Genomic DNA, 16,786 nt, shown 5'->3' with positions numbered 1-16,786 from the left:
ACACCCACGACAAGTAAATTACTTGGCCATGCCAAATTGAAACCACCAATAGATGGTGTCGATGCCAAAAACAAGTTCGTAGCCTTCATAAAAAACATCTTGATGCTATGCCAAAAACAAGGCCATAGCCTTTGTAAAAAACATCTTGATTCTTTGCCAACTTGCTTTGAAAACTGATCTAATTCTTTGTGTTTCCAAATTCGTGTATGTTCCTAGGCCAATTTTGGCTTTCAAAAACTACCCAAAATACACGTCAATTTGTAGATTTTCAGTGATGTTTGGAACCATTGAAAGTTCGTACTTTGTTGAGTTTTTGCATCCGAAGCTAGGCACTGTGCCAAGCTTTGTTAACTTGGTGACTACGTGGTGTGTGCTCGGGGTGGGCATTCACCCTTAATTGATTGCTACGGTAGGTTTTGGTGGCCTTGGGCACCCCTATTTGAAATCGCCTCAAAAAAGAAGGCGATGGCGGACTACAGACACCGCTAGAGAGCAGCAACAGAGAGGTCGACCACCATAGAACTTGGCTCGAGTTGCCACAGTGAGGAACTTTTGCCGCCATGCTGATGCGAACCTGTCAAGGTCTCTCTTGCTTGATTTGGTGATGGTCCATAGTAGCCCCTCCCCTTGCTTGGAGGCCTTGCACACATGGTTGAGAGTTTCTTCATCATTGCTTGCCAAGACCCTTTGCACATGGTCATCCTCGACCTCTTCTCCACGGCTTGCATGCATGCAAAAGGCAGAAGAACCATGCCCCTCCTTTCCAAAATAAACTTTGTCTCTGATTCCAGTGTAAAGCCCAAAGAATTGCTTCAAGGATTTTCCACTCTACTGCCCATTATATTAGCCCTTGGCCTTCCATATCCAGAATCCCCTATCAACATCTAGCAGCCGACCCTTGGCTTGGTTCTGTGACCCCCATGGGTTTTCCCTTGTCCTTACATCCTATTATATAGCCCTTGTCCGTCTATATCTAAAATCCCCCATCCACATCTAGCAGTCGATCCTTAGCTTGGGTCCGTGACCCCCCTGGGTTTGCCCTTGGCCTTACCATTACTCCCCGCTTGGAGAAGTGTTTTCATCCTCGAAAACAAAAGTGGAAAAATTCTTCTCAATAACACTAATATTTTCCATAGTGGCATCCGTCATGGATCCAACTGTCCATTTGACTAGAATTTTAAGCCGCATGAAAAGGCTAAACTTAATCTCGCCTCACATTATGCTTTGAATCATGGTAAGTAAACTCCAACTAGAGAGATAGCCTTTCTAATTGGACTGCTTGGTACTAACGTACGCTCTTAGCATATCCTTTAGCAGTAAATTAACACTTGTAAATTGACTATCCTCTCGGGATAACAAAGAGTACTGAGGTGTGTTTCCCCACCGTTTATAGATAGCCTCCAAAATGACTGTAAACAGGGATCACAATTCCTTGCATTATTGCTGATTAATGAATAATTAAGGAACAACTATCTTGATTAAATGTAGTGAGATGATCTTCAAGCACCCAAACCGAGCCATGACCTCTATTGGTGATTGGTAGCTCTACAATGAATATCATAGAGATCTCATAGAGAGATTGCACATATAGTGAAAAATGCTTTAGAAGCTACTAATGTCATGAATGTGCATGCCGCTCCAAATCAGCCTTTGCTAAACACTGGTGTCCATAACACCTAGTGTGCATGCATTTAGAAAAAAAAAAAGATCCGAACCTGCATATCCATAACCATACTTGCCAATGCTTTATGGCTAGTGTTATACTCATGGCTCACGGACAAAGAACTAAGTACTTTCCACATGAAAACCATGCTAACATATGGGACCATAATAGAATGTGAAAATCCATCATATCTAGATACCAAATCAAGTAGTTCATTAAGAGAACATAACTTTGTTGCATATGTAAACAACCATACGTTAAAGTTGTTTAATTTCTCTTGTAACCTTAACAAGTTTGAACTAGATATGCGGCAATTTTTGGCCATTGAAATTGTTCTTGATACGACATGCTCAAAATGGTTCAATAAATGGATTTGACTAGCACCTTTGTCATGCCACATAGTTGAAATAATGGGCACTAGTGTTAGTCCCAGAGATTCATATTCTCCAAATGTGGAATATGTCTCAGATAAGGATGTCCGAAAAAAGAACATCCTACAAGTACGAGATGAGTATAACATCCCCCATGAGCATTGGCAACTACAAATCAGTAGTCATGGAAATGCATGCTCGGATACGTTTTTGCTAAATGCATGCACACTAGGTGTTATGGACCCTAGTGATTAGCAAAGGCATATTTGCAATGGCATGCAACTTCATGAATTTGACAGATTATGAAGCTTTTTAGCACCAAATATGCAGTTCCTCTATGGGATTTATTGCGGGTCTACCAATCACCATAGATGGTCATGGCTTGGTATGGGTGCTTGTAGATAGATTGCATAAATTTTATAAGTTTATTCCAATAAATTCCACTCTTTAACCAAGTTGGTTGTTAATAATCTATATCAATTATATAGATTATCCTGCAATTTTGTGAGTAATGGTGAACCCATGTTTACTAGTCATTCTGGAGGACTTTGTGTAAACAGTTGGGAAAACAAGTCAATATCAGTGTTGCCGATCATCCAGAGATGGATGGCAACTTGCAAGTGCTAGATGATATGCTAAGAGCATACGTTAGTGAGAAGAAATCCAATTGGAAAGATTACCTCTCTAGTTTGAAGTTTGCTTATCATGATGCAAAGCATGTTACGACTAAGTTTAGTCCCTCCATGCTTATGAACAATTTTCAACCTCTATCACCAGCTCTGGTGGAGATGGCTAATGATGAGGCATGTCAGCAAGTCAAGGACTTTGTCCATGACCATATGGAAATGCTGAATGTTGTTCGTCAATAAGATAGATACAAGAACTCTACTGATAAGACATGTCGGCAAGTCACTTTCACAAAAAGTTAAGAGGTATTCTTACGTGTTCCAGCACCTTCAGAAAGTATGAAAACTTGTCATTCATTTAATTACCTCTTAATTGTGATAACTCAATCATCCAGTGGATATAAATTGTTTCCAGCAACGCTTACAAAGGGTTAATAATATAGACGATCTAGATGTTCTTGTTGGTTTCATTGAACCTCAGACTGAACCGTATGAAGCTGCACATATCCCTGACAATCATGGTATCGGTCAAGTGGACAGCTAGACCCAAAGGAGGTGCCACTATGGAAAACATTAGCGTCTTCAAGAAAAGTTTTCCACTTTTTTTAAAAGGAAAAAAATGCTTCGCCAAGGAGGGAGTAATGTCAGGCATATGGTAGGACCAAGGAGGGCAAGGCCCTAAACTACTCATGCATGTCAAGGAGTCTCTTGTAGGAGGGTCGAGGGCCTATAAATGGAGTATGACTCGGTGGAAATGAGCATGTAGTATAACCCTAGGCTTTTCATTTAAAGCTCTCAAAAGTGTTTTGCATTGGTATGGGACACTTTTGAGAGGTTTTGGGATATTTTTGGTCCGAAACCCTATCTTTGAATATAAAATGAAACATATAGAAATTAGGTTTTACAATTTTGGGCGTTTTGGACGCACCGGTGTGGTCAAACCTGTCAAATTCTACCAATTATAAAAATTTAGAGCAATGCAAAGCTTTTTGAAGGGTTTCACTTCATTTTGAGTCCAAAACTCCTTTAAACTCAAAATGAGATCTATGGATATTTACTGTTAAGGTTTTGGGACATCTTACGCACAATGATATAGTCAAAATGATTAATTGTTTTCTCTCTCTCATATTGTCATGCATAAAAATATCATGGAATGAGTTTATATAGATGAAGATATTTTAGGATGGAATTAGATCATTTTTAAGTCAAGCATCTCTTCCCCAGATGATATATGAGACACATGGATGCTTCCTTCTAAGTAAAAATTATCAAATATACTTTTGGTTTCTGGCTCAGAATTGTGTTTTCTATAATGTTCTTCTAATAAAACCATGTAACACAATCAAAACAGTGTTTTCTGGTGGTGTTTATTGTCCTCTTATTTGTAGAAATCAAGAATGGATAGGTTCTAAAAGCATTGTATCTTCCATCTTTTGAGTGGGCATGTTGTAAGATTGTGGTCGATGGCAATTTTGTGATGGAACTGTTTGAAAATAAATTTGTTGCAGAGAAAGATTGACTTTGAAAACTCCTTGTTTTCAAGAGTCATGTGTCTTCTCTCTTCATTGACTTGTTAACATTTTTTGCAGCAACAACACATTCTCTCATCTCTCCAAATGTTTCAACCATGCTTTGAGTGATTGTCTTTATCTCTTTTATGATTGTGCAATAATAGAGTTTTGCTCATTTTTACTCAAAATTCTACTTTGCTCGTTTTTTTTTTGCTTGGGTAATGAAAATCCTCGGTCCATTGAAAGTGTACTCTTAAACAACTTAAGTAGACTCACATGAAATGCATTATATATATGCCAGTGCTGAAGCAACTAGAGGTTATAAGCTATTGTATCATTGATTCTTTCTAGAACCGAGAATTTAAGAAAAACCCGTTCTTCTTTTTAAACTCTAGTGGTCTTCTATGCTCGTCGATAGCTCTTTTTTACTTTTGCTATGACGCTTCAATAGATTCTTTTATCTTTTAAAAATCTATGTTAATGTCACATAAATTTTCATCGATTGCAAATAACTTTTGATGCATTTTTAAGATGGTGGAGGCTTGGGACAACTTCAATTATCTTAAATGGCGACCTCTTGTCAAAGTATCCACCGGGTTATTGCATGCAAAATCTACCAAAGGTAAGTATTTCTTTCATTGATTATCTTGGTCCTTCTCACCAACATAGTCCTTGAGAAGATCAAGAATATTCAAATTTATGATTTCAATTTGGACATTCGTTTGAGGGTGATATGTTGAAGAGAAATCAAGATATGTGTCCATGTTTTCAAATAGCCCCCTCCAAAAAAAACTTGTCATACGTGGATCTTTATCAAAGAAAATTGAACTTGGCATACCATGGTACTTAAAAACTTGGTGAATGAACAAAATAGCCATGTGATGTGATGCAAGTTATTAATCTTCTTAACATGAATAAAATGAGTCTATTTACTAAATCAATTAACTCAACTATTCAAATCCCTGTAATTTCATGTATAAAATTTGGTAAGCCAAAGATAAATTCCATAGATACACTCTCCCATGGAGCTTTTGGAATTAGCAAAGGTTGCAACAATCTAGGGGCCTCGTGTCTATCATACTTGATCGCTTGACATGCTATGCATTTCTGTACATATTTTTGAATGCATGTTGCATAGGGGTTCAAATAGAATAAGTATCTATTACTTGGGTTGTGGTTCATATTCCACAGTGCTATGCATAAGGATGTGCATGTGATTCATGTATAACCTTGTCAGACAGATTCTTTGTTATGCATAGTCATGAACCATGCGAAAGGTTCATGGGCCTTGTCATTCCATAGGTCATCCATAATAGTTACATAGTCTCCATTTTCTACATACTTGTTGATCATGCTTGTAAGATCATGACTATATGCAATAGAGATAGCATTGACCCTAAGTTCATCTCATCTAGAAAGGATTCACTTTTCTTTCCATTTAAATAGAGCTTGGTAGCAACAATTCTTCAAAAGTTGCCTTTAAGTGCTCACCATTCTCATCCAAAGTCTTCACATCAAAGAATATGCCCGTGTATGCTTTATGCATATGAAAGAGTCTTTCCATTAACCTATTAAAGGTTGCAGGAGCATTGGCATAAGAGACTTGCCAATTCCTTTCCATTTTATTGTTTTGATATCAACTCTTTTCAATTTACTGATTTAAAATGCCAAAGTGACATGACACTTGTGAAAAAAAGATAACAATTCCCTTCCATCACGTTCATTCTTAACGCTCACTTTTTTGCATCCAATAAGGAAATTAAAAAAAAAACCAAGCACCTACAAAAAATGATAAAAAAAGAAGTTTTTCATCATAGCTTGCCATGTGGCAGTAATCCCCAACCTTAATCCAATAGTCCGGAGATGCACAACCCTGTACTAAGGGCCAATTCAGATTGCGCAAGTGCAGCAAGCCCTTCTAGCTCTTTTCTTCCATCGCTCAATTCACACTGCACATAACAACTAAATCTGCTGCGAAATATCAATGGGTGCAGATTTGTAGTGGTGAAATCGAACGTCCTTGTGCATCTGGTGCTGAAAAATGCACGCAGCTCTTGGTTTCCGAGGGGGCGAGGGTGCCGCGTTTGTGGTGGGTCCGGAAAACCCCTCCTTTTTTTCAATCAAATGGTTGCATGCCACATGAAGGACTACTTATGTAGCCAAAAAATGCAATGAACTTCTATAGGCTCTAATGGCCCAGGTGACGGTCGAGACCAAGGAGCTGAGCTTCACGTACCCGGGCATTGATGGTTATCCCCCTCCCCACGCCCCGCCCCTCATCCGCTCCTTCTCCCTCACACTCCGCTCTGGTGACCGATGCCTTCTTGTGGGCGCCAATGGTGCAGGTAAATCTACACACACACACACACACACACGAGAGAGAGAGAGAGAGAGAGAGAGAGAGAGAGAGAGAGAGAGCTTTTTCTTGCACAAGTACATGGTAGATTTCCTTCTGTGTCGCATGATGAGACGAGTGATTGTAGTGCCACAATCACCATGCCTGCAACAATGGCGGATCCCAACAGGAGCCTCCTTTGTGGGTAACCTACTCATGGAGAACGAATGATAAGTAAATCAGATCAGAGTGCGCATTGAATAGGGGTTGAGCCAAATTGAGTAGGAAGAGCAGCAACATTAATGTAGTAGAGAATAAAACAACTAAAATGTTTGTCTTATTATTTCTTTGGCTCTAGTTCAAATGACTTTGTGCTGTCTTGTTGTTTCTCTACTAAGAATGTGCATTTGCTATCTTGTGGTGAGTCCTTCAAAGAAATTTATCAAAGAATCTTGGTATCAAAGAACCCTGGACTTATTAGCCACTCCCACCCTTACTTCATCGCGCATCGGACGTGCTCCCGTCTTCACTGCTGATGTCTTACAGGGCATAAGCCATAAAGATCACTTGCAAATAAGGATCCAAGATTTGTTTCGAGCTATTGTTTTTCTCAAATGTAGTGTCATGCAGTGGTGAAAGTCTATAGCTACCAAGCCGCTCACTCCAAGGACTTGGTGTCACAAAGTGATGAAGTGTTTGCCCGAGAGCATGCGGGAAACCCTAACCCTGATTGCTGTTGAAAACCCTAATTTTGGTAACCCTAACCCTAAAACTTGCAAACCCTAAAATTTGTCAAAAACCCTAAAAACATCAGAAACCCTAATCCTAACCCTAACCCTAATCCTAACCCTAACCCTAACCCTAAAAGGGCAGCAGGTTGAATCTCGGAAAAAGCATTGACATGATGGTGTGGCACCGTACGGAACTTTTCGGATTTTGTGCAGGCTGAAATGCGTGGCTGCTTTTTGGCTCTACGCAATTTGAGATAGAAAGAGAGAATATTTGCTTTATTTTTTTTTCTAAAGCTCAAGAGAGCTTGAGAGAGGAAAAGAGCCTTTGCTTTTATTTTTAGGTTTTTGATCTGAAGCTTTTGGGGCTCTGTTTTGGCATCCCTTGTAAAATAAACATGTGGATTGGGCTCCCACTCTGCAGAGCATCTGGACGCAGAGTTTGAGAGTGAGACCCGATCCACTCTTGTACTTTTGAACATTGAATAATACATAAAGAAATACCAAAATGGGTGCCAGTCTTTGGGGCAAATATATCTAGGCACGGAACTCCGCCGGGCTAGTGCAAATCTATTGTGAACTATGAACTGTTTTGAAGTGGTTATTTGGTGCTGTTGTGATTGATTCTTGACTTGGAGTGTCCAAGTCTGTTACACTTGGCAAGCTTTTAAGAAATTTTTTTGCCCGAAGTTATATGGTTTAAGATAGCGAATTTGGAGAGTTTTCTCGCGGTGAGAACTCGTCCGAATTACAAGGGGATTGTCTCATTGCGTGCGGGAGCGCTTGGGACACGCGTAGACGTGTTTGCTCTGCTCAAAACGATCCAAATCAGCCGATTACAGCCTGCTGTGTTTTTCTGTAGGTTTAGGGTTTCGCACCTAAACTACAAATTAGCACTAGGGGAGCCTTGGGAAAGCCTTCGGATGCATGTACAGGGTTTGGGCACCCGACAGTGGCAAAACAGGGAATTACAATACACTGAAATTCTGTTACAGCTCACCGAAAAGCTTCTAAAATGCGAGGGAATTCGTCCTACAGGTGTGCTTTTGACCTACAGCCGTTATGTTGCCGAGATCAGGTCAGAAACCTATGTTTTCAGGCCTTGATAGGTTTGAACAGCTTGGTGAGAGTTTGATCTAAGGGTTTGGATCGTCTATTTGCAATTGAATAAAAAAATACCGAAAGGGGGTGCCAGTCTTTGAGGCCTACAGGTTGTCCGTCTTCGTGTGCGCAATGACGATCTAGTCGTTGGACGCATCTGTGTTCTCTTTTCTTTTCGGTGCTCTGTGTAAAGTTAACAGGTGATTGAATTAGTACCGCCCTCTATTGTGTACAGGCCGGTTATACTTTCTCAACTGGATGTTCTCAAATGCTATGACAGTGTTCTCTTTTGCAAATATTGTTGTCGAGCCATAATTCGAACCCAACCTCGTACCGCACTTCTGGGACTCAATATCACTGGCGTGAAGATCCGTACGATGATGGGGCTGCTCTTTCACTCAGACACAATTCCAACTTGATGGCAATCGACAATGCTTCCTTGGCTTATGGCGATGATGAATAGTCATTGCTGGTTTATGCTATGCTCTTCTATCCTTACTTTTGCACAGTCTTGCGGTTGATTATGAACGTTCCTGTCAAGGTCGAAAGGGGGGAAGTGATGTTGATGAAGTGGTTCGACCTCAACACTTGCGAGTGCATTTGAGCCGAAGGCGAAGTTCCAGATGAAGCCTCAACAACAACTCATTCTGATTCCTCAACTTGTGTTTGACACTGGATGATGATGTCAATGCTGTCCTTAAATCTAAGCTAGTAACCGATTTTCTTTTTTTTTTCACTGATTGCACTTGCAATCACAAAAAAAGAGCGCACTAACCCCATCTCACATAGGCACCATTGCACTTGTATTAGGATTTTTTTCTGATGTAATAAAGCCTTCTCTCTGCATTCAGTTGAGGGGGGATGTTGGTGTGAAAAGGACAAAGCATGTCCAATTGCTTTTTTGATATTCACAACTGTTTTTGGGATGGTAGGTATAAGTTTAAAAAGGTAGGACATGGATAACAAGTGATAGGGTTTGTCGACACCTGTAATACGTATTCAAGGCTAACGAATCTCTTGTCTTGTTTATATGGATGCAGGTGAGGACTCTATCTTTACTTAGGATCTTTTTGGCTTAGTTGTTGTCCATCATTGATGTACCTCACCTTTTTTTTCACTCTAGAGTCTGTTATCATGGATTATTATTTGTACAAAAACACCAAAATGATAGCTCGTTCTCACTTTAATGTTCAATCAAAGACTGGGTCGTTTTTGTGTTACTCGTCCCTTGTCTAAAGCCAGCTGTCTTTTGAACTATTATGTTTTTTTGTGTATAGTATTAGTTTAAAAACAGTAAAAAACACACACACACACACACACACACACACACACACACACACACACAGAGAGAGAGAGAGAGAGAGAGAGAGAGAGAGAGAGAGAGAGAGAGAGAGAGAGAGAGAGAGAGAGAGAGATATGGAATGAAATGTTATATTAACGTCTTCAAAAGGCCAAAATGACCCATGAGACTAAAAAGTTACAACGCGGTGAATTTGATAGTGTCTGAGTACCAAAAATAAAAAGAAAGGTATTGAAATGGGATCGTGTAGGATATGAGTGTTTTTTGGGGGGGGGGGGGGCAGGGGGGGGGATTAGTGAATGAGCAGGGTGTACAATCCTCAAAAGAGCTAAATCACAGGAGATCTAGCACTGATCACTGGTGGATTTCATCAATCTCCTCCATGGTCAATAGTCTGATTGGGCAGCGTGCATGTCGGGCCAAAGTGACCCGAATCCTCGAATGCAGCCTTTGTCGATGCTGTGTAGACCTCCGCAGTCGTGGGCGTTTGGATCTCCCTAGCTCGGTTGCTTGATTGATAAACGTGTCTTTGGTGTAAGGAGAGTGTGAGCTTTGTGGTGGTAGCTGCTCCTTCGGCTACCCAGTGTTCGCTCTAAAGAAGTCTGTGATCCGTCTCTGAGACTGGCTAGCCTCTCCTATGTCTGCGCAGCTCGAGCAAAAACAGTCCCAGGCATCTCTGGTCCTCATACCAGAGATGCCTAGTGTCCGCCCTAAAGAAGTTTGTGATCCGTCTCTGAGACTGGCTTGCCTCTCCTCTCATTAGGTTCTCTCTAAAGAAGTCTGTGATCCGTCTTTGAGACTGGCTAGCCTCTTCTCTCATTAGGCTCTCTCTAAAGAAGTCTGTGATCCGTCTCTGAGACTGGCTAGCCTCTCCTCTCATTAGGCTCTCTGTATGTCTGCGCAGCTCGAGCAAAAACAGTCCCAGGCATCTCTGGTTCTCATACTAGAGATGCAAGAAGTCTGTGATCCGTCTCTGAGATTGGCTGGCCTCTCCTCTCATTAGGCTCTCTCTAAAGAAGTTTGTGATCCGTCTTTGAGACTAGCTAGCCTCTCCTCTCATTAGGCTCTCTCTAAAGAAGTTTGTGATCCGTCTCTGAGACTGGCTAGCCTCTCCTCTCATTAGGCTCCCTCTATGTCTGCGCAACTCGAGCAAAAACAGTCCCAGGCATCTCTGGTCCTCATACCCCAGGACTCTAGGAGTGGTCCAAAGCCCTCTCTGAACAGGTAGTAAAAGCGGCCTCGTATCTCAAGCATTGAACCTCCCGCGGCGGGAAATCTCCGTAGGCCATTCAAAATGGCCAGTCCATGTGCAGTCCCCATGTCTATCAAGTGTCGTCCATACTCGGCACGCTCTACATCGTGTGATAATCTAGATAGGCCCATCTCTGCAGTTTCCAGCTCCCTCAGTATCTCCTATGAAATATCATAAAATACCGTCTGGTGATGGCCAGTCCTGGCATTGAAGTCCACCAGGATGATGATGTCACCATTCTTAGAGAAGTCCCATATGTCATCATCCAAAATAGAAATGGGGGACTGTCCTCTAGGTGGGGAATATTGTCACGTGCACATCTAACCCTATGTGTACGCGGACAAGCTACTTCATGACATGGGTTCAGTTCAGTTAGATTAGGAAGTGATCTGGCACTTTTGTGAGTCTGTTCGCAGATCGTGCATGTCCAGAGACTTAGAGTAGATGCATATCCTCTGGTTGCACACAACATGATAATCAGATTTCCATCAGAACCCATCAGGAGCATTTTTACAGCGCATAGACCTATTTTCCCTATTTTTGACATTTTTCACTTATTATTTTTAAGTGACTTTTGTCGGGAACTAGGTAGGGCAATTTTAGCAAGCAAGTATATAAAGAAACCTAGCGCTAGCACTTTCTGGCAGAAGAGGCAGCAGGAACTCCGGTTCAACAGGCAACTTCTCAACAGGACCCCCTAGCAGACCTAGCGTTTTTGCACCAGGACCAAGATCAGCCCAGCGTTTTTGCATTGCAGCAGCTTGGCGACAGCAAGACCACAGAACAGCCCTAGCGTTAGCAGATTCCCTGCAGCAGAACAGTTTTCAGCCCTAGCGTTTTTGGTTTGCAAATCAGCCTTAGCGTTTTGCAGATCTACCGCGACGGAACCAACACAAGCACCAGCGTTTTCAGTTTTCAGCACTTAGATAGAGCAGAACAAGTCCCGAACCTCGCTGATCTCACCTTCCCGAGCAGATCCTCGCCGCACGGTTGGATCCAGCGCAGTTTGTAGATTCAGCCCGGAAAATGCAGATTTCAGCATCTGCGTTTTCAGCGCGTTGTCGTTGCATCGTCGTCATCGACATCGTCACCGACATAGTGTCAGAATTCAGCAGATAAAGATTTGCAGATTTCAGTCGTTATCGTTTCCAGATTTCAGTCCGTCTCATCGTCATCATCGACATCGTCGGCAAGTCCAAGCATTGTAGAGATTTGTGCAATCAATAGTAGACCGCTCTCTCCATAGAGAGTGGGGCCTTCGGAGGAGGGTTTTGACAACATTCTGGTGGCGTATTCTTCTCTCTCTATCTCTCAGTCTCAGCACCTTCATTCACAGTGTTCACCACTTTGTTTGTGTCCATTGCACTCTCTCACTAAAGGAACGGAAGGCTCTCCCTTTCGTAAGTAAAAGGAACCCTTGAGCACAGTTCGGAGCACTCATCTTGAGCAAAGTTCAACATTCACTTCCGCTGCACCTTACATTGGTATCAGAGCTTTGGCAGTGTTCTGTATCACTCAAGGAAAGAACCACAAGAACCACATATTGTTGCGGTCGCACGTAACCCAAGACCTCTTGGGCATGTCGATTCCTAGTCATGCTTTTGAAGAGTGACAGGAAACCCAAGAAAGAAGGGCTTGTCCAGCCTCCCCTTGTCTCTCTTTTCACTCATTGAGAGCGGACCGTGCACTTAGCGGTGTGAGCGGGATAAAAACACACACAACGCCTCTATAACGACCCGACACACACTCTTGGGAAGATACACACACACTATGGGGCACCACTCGGCTTAGACAACACACCTGGCCGAGACAGGGAACACACCTCTGGAGTGAGAGGAGAGAGACTATCCACTTGCCCACTCCACACAGACACACACACACACACACACCCAAAAACATCAGCTCAAAAGAGGAGAACTTCTGATATTTAGATACAAATGAGCTTGGGCCAACACCAATGGGGCAAACAGCTCACACAATATGGGTAAAAGATACCAGATACAATCACAAATTGGAGAAGAAGCTTCACTCACCGGAGAAGATTACACAGAAAAACAGCAGAAAAAGAGTGAGGAATTTGGGAAAATGGACAGCGCCATCGCGTCCGGAACGGCCCAAAACCCCAGTCTACAATGTCAAAGTGCTCAAATCTGACCTCGGATGAGCAGTTTACGGCCAAAACAGGCTCCAAAATGAGCAAAAACACACCTGCGGCTGTTCCTCCTCTCTTCTCCACGTTTTTTCTGGTCTTCTCTCTGTTTTTTCAGTTCCCACACTTAGATTTATTAGTTGGTCACCCTTGGCCTTTTAGATGACCTCAAACGGACCCCGAACAGGCCAAAAACTGACCTCGCAGTGCATAGTTGTCACCTTTTTGCATCATTCGCACACCTGGCACTCAGCTTTTTTCCAATAATGCATCTCGCCACCACGTGAAGTGGACCCAAAAAAAGGTCCTCATGATGACCTTTCTCCATAATTCTCACAAGCAAACACCCACGTTGTGTCCGTACTTCTCCGCGTGCAAGTATTGACCTCGTTCGCCCTCCTGACGCCACTAGATGCCATCTGACGCACCTGCTGACCTCACGTCGTCGGCCCGCGGATAGCTTCCTCGAGAAGTTTTACGCGCTAACAACTCCTCCTTATTGTAGAAAAAACGCACTAGTATTGATAATAGTGAAAATCGATGCACTATGTACACCCTGTCCTACCTGTACACATGTGGGCCCCACGTAACCACCTGGCTCTGGAAAATGGGCAATACTTTATTTGATGCACCATGCATGGGTATGTACATATGCGCAATCCCTTGCTCCAAAAAACTCCTGACATAATTTGCCCATCCCCTAGCCTGCTAGATCATTCATGATCAGCAGCAGCAAAGAGAGATATGAGACTCGCCGCATCACAAGTCTCCTCATCCCTCACCAACACTGTTTGATCCACAGACAACTCATCTTGCTCCACCATCATCAATCTAGCATGATACAATTTAAGACGCAACCCATTTACCCTTGAATTATGTAGAACACCATCCAGGTTAGCCAGTTGATATGTGCCATTTGGAAAACACTTTACTACCGTGAAAGGGCCTTCCCACTTAATTTGAAACTTCTTTTGGAAGGTGTTGTCCAGCTTACTGTTGTAGCGCAAAACCAAGTCATGTTTCTTGATACCCTTACTTTTGACCTTTTCATTTATCTTTGTCAAAGCCTTATCCTGCATCTGCCCATAATGCTCCAATGCGCTCATCCTATCCAACTGGACCTCTTGTAACTGCAAGAGCCTCTCTTTGAATGCATCACTAGGCGGCCCAAGCAACTTCTCTAACATCTTGACCGCAGGCAACTCTACCTCCACAGGCAATAGTGCTTCCTTTCCATACACCAAATGAAATGGAGTAAACCCTGTACCTGTCTTCACCGAAGTACGGTAAGCCCATAATGCACTAGGCAATTCCAAATCCCAATTCTTTCCTTGGTGCTCTGTCACTTTCGAAAGAATCTGTACCAACTCACCATTGAATCTTTCATTCAAGCCATTACATTGCGGGTAATAAGGAGTGGTATGCTGGTGCTTAATCTTCATCTTTGCACATAAAAAATCTAGCAGTTTAGCTCTAAAGCCAGGCCCCTTATCTGAAAGTAACTCCAGTGGCACCCCAAACTTGCAACATATTTCATCATACACAAATTTTGCCACATCCTTTGCAGTGATCTGTTTTACTGCTATAGCCTCTGCCCATCTAGAGAGATAGTCCACTGCCGTCAAAATATAGCTTTTGCCCCTGCTTGTGATAGGTAACGGGCCTATTGCATCAATTCCCCACTTTTCAAACACATCAAACGCCATAATGGTTTTTCGTAGCTCTGGCTTCAACACTCTCTTCCCAAATGCTTGACACCTATTGCAAGACCTACACCAATGGTGAACATCCTTGTGCAAACTAGGCCATACATACCCCTCTTGCAAAATCTTATGCAAGGTGATCTTTAGAGCAAAATGGCCACCACATGCGCCTTCGTGATTCTCTTCCAACACTCTGTAAAGCTCCTCCCGCCAAGGTACACGTCTCAACACGAGATCAGCCCCTTTCATGTATAAGACATCACCAATCAATTTGTACCTGTATGCTCTACGCACAAAGCCATACTTCTTAGACTTCTGAATCTCCTTTGGAATGATTCCTGTTAGCAAAAACTCCTCTTCTTGAGCCAAACTTTCCCGGCCATGATAAAGAGGTAAATTGGTCCTCAACACGAATAGCTCCCCAATCATGCCTTGAGCTGCTTCATGTGCCTCTCCATTTAGAGCACGTTCAATGTGTCTGATGCTCCATGCTTCAAACTTTTTTAACAGGCCTTTAATTCTAAAGCACATTTCCTTCAATGAGGTGTTCTTGCTCTTCCACACACCCAGCACTTGCTTCACCACTAACAAGGCATCACCTTTTATGCTCAACCTTCGAACCCCATGCTTCAAACAAATGTGTAATCCGGCTTCCAATGTAGCATATTCAGCCTCATTGTTACTATGCGCATCCAATTTGAACCCTCTCTTGCATACTAGCTTCCCCTCTGGATCATAAAGTGCTATACCCCCTGAAGCTGCATCGTGGCTCTTTCTGTATGAACCATCAAAGAACAACACATGTGCATGGCTGATCTGTGGCACTTCTTCAACTACCTTTCTCACCACCTCTTCCTTAACAATAAGGGGATTCTCCTTGTAGGTCAACAAATCAGCTAGGGTAGCCCTTGTACTATCTTCCACTAGAAAAGAGAACTCAAACTCTTGCAGCTCAATTATCCATTTCTTCACCACATTTGACATGTTAGTACCATTAATTAACTGTGGCAAAAAGGCATAACTCGTCAAGAAAACAAAAGGCCGTGGTAACAAGTAATGACGAAATCGTCGACAAGCAAATATTACACTGGCCATCACTAGCTCTACTTCCGATAACTTTCTCTCCGCTACCAACTTCACTCGGCTTGCACAATACACTGGCCTCATATAATGGCTGCCCTTCCCCTTTTGCAATAGCATGGCTCCAATGGCATCATCCCCTACTGATGGATTTACATAAAAAACTTTCTCCCAATCAGGAGCCTGCATGGCTGACAACCCCCCTAACACCTCTTTCACCTCTTGAAACACTTCTTCACACTTGTCATCCCATTGCAATGGATCATGCTTTGCCACTTGCTGTAATGGATAAAGAAGCTGCGAAGACAATGGAATAAACCGTGCCATGTACTTCACTTTGTGTATAAAGGTTGCCAATTGCTTCGTACTCATAGGTGATGGAAGAAGAATTATAGACTTCACCTTATCTGGATCAGCCTCAATGCCATTTTCTGACACCATATGGCCCAATAGCTTCACCCTTGGCTGTGCTAGATGACATTTCTTTGGATTTAGTTGTCCTCCACATTCATCATATCGAGCCAATACCATCTGCAGCTTCTCATGGTGTTCCGCCCTACTGCTATAAACACAGAAGTCATCCATAAAAGCCTTAACACAACTACCAATGAATGGTTCCAGCACCCAATTTGCTCTTTCTTGATAGAAAGATGGTCCATTTGACAACCCAAACGGCAACACTGTGTAGCAATAGCAGCCCCATGGCGTAATAAATGATGTCTTTGTGCGGTCTTTAAGAGCAATCTTCAATTGAAAATAGCCTGAAAAACCATCACACACACTGTACCTCTCATAACCTGCCACTGAATCCAAGATCTGATCGATGAATGGAAGAGGATATGGGTTCTTCTTAGTGGCTGCGTTTAAGGGTTTAAAATCTACACAAATTCTCCACTTCCCATCCTTCTTTGGACTGACTACTACTGGACTCACCCATTCTGTGGTCTCCACTGGAACTATGAACCCT

At 42.5% G+C, this 16,786-nt stretch overlaps 1 protein-coding gene across 2 annotated transcripts in view; it reads left to right on the top strand.

Moving 5' to 3' along the window:
- The first annotated feature begins 6,197 nt into the window (after positions 1 to 6,197).
- ABCI20 (non-intrinsic ABC protein 9) overlaps positions 6,198 to 16,786 on the top strand; it is a 30,840-nt gene continuing 20,251 nt past the window's right edge. The window contains exons 1-2 of one of the 2 annotated variants that reach the window (XM_086521972.1): positions 6,198 to 6,260; positions 6,357 to 6,516. In XM_086521972.1, the coding sequence (XP_086378098.1) occupies positions 6,213 to 6,260; positions 6,357 to 6,516 (208 nt within the window). In that variant the 5' untranslated portion in view covers positions 6,198 to 6,212. Of the gene's footprint in view, positions 6,261 to 6,356; positions 6,517 to 16,786 lie in introns of those variants that run through there. The other variant, XM_086521970.1, reaches the window with a different exon arrangement.

This window comes from Adiantum capillus-veneris, chromosome 10 (assembly GCF_014529385.1).
Source record: "Adiantum capillus-veneris isolate H3 chromosome 10, ASM1452938v2, whole genome shotgun sequence".
NCBI lineage: Eukaryota > Viridiplantae > Streptophyta > Polypodiopsida > Polypodiales > Pteridaceae > Adiantum > Adiantum capillus-veneris.
This window is presented reverse-complemented; position numbering and strand designations above follow the sequence as displayed.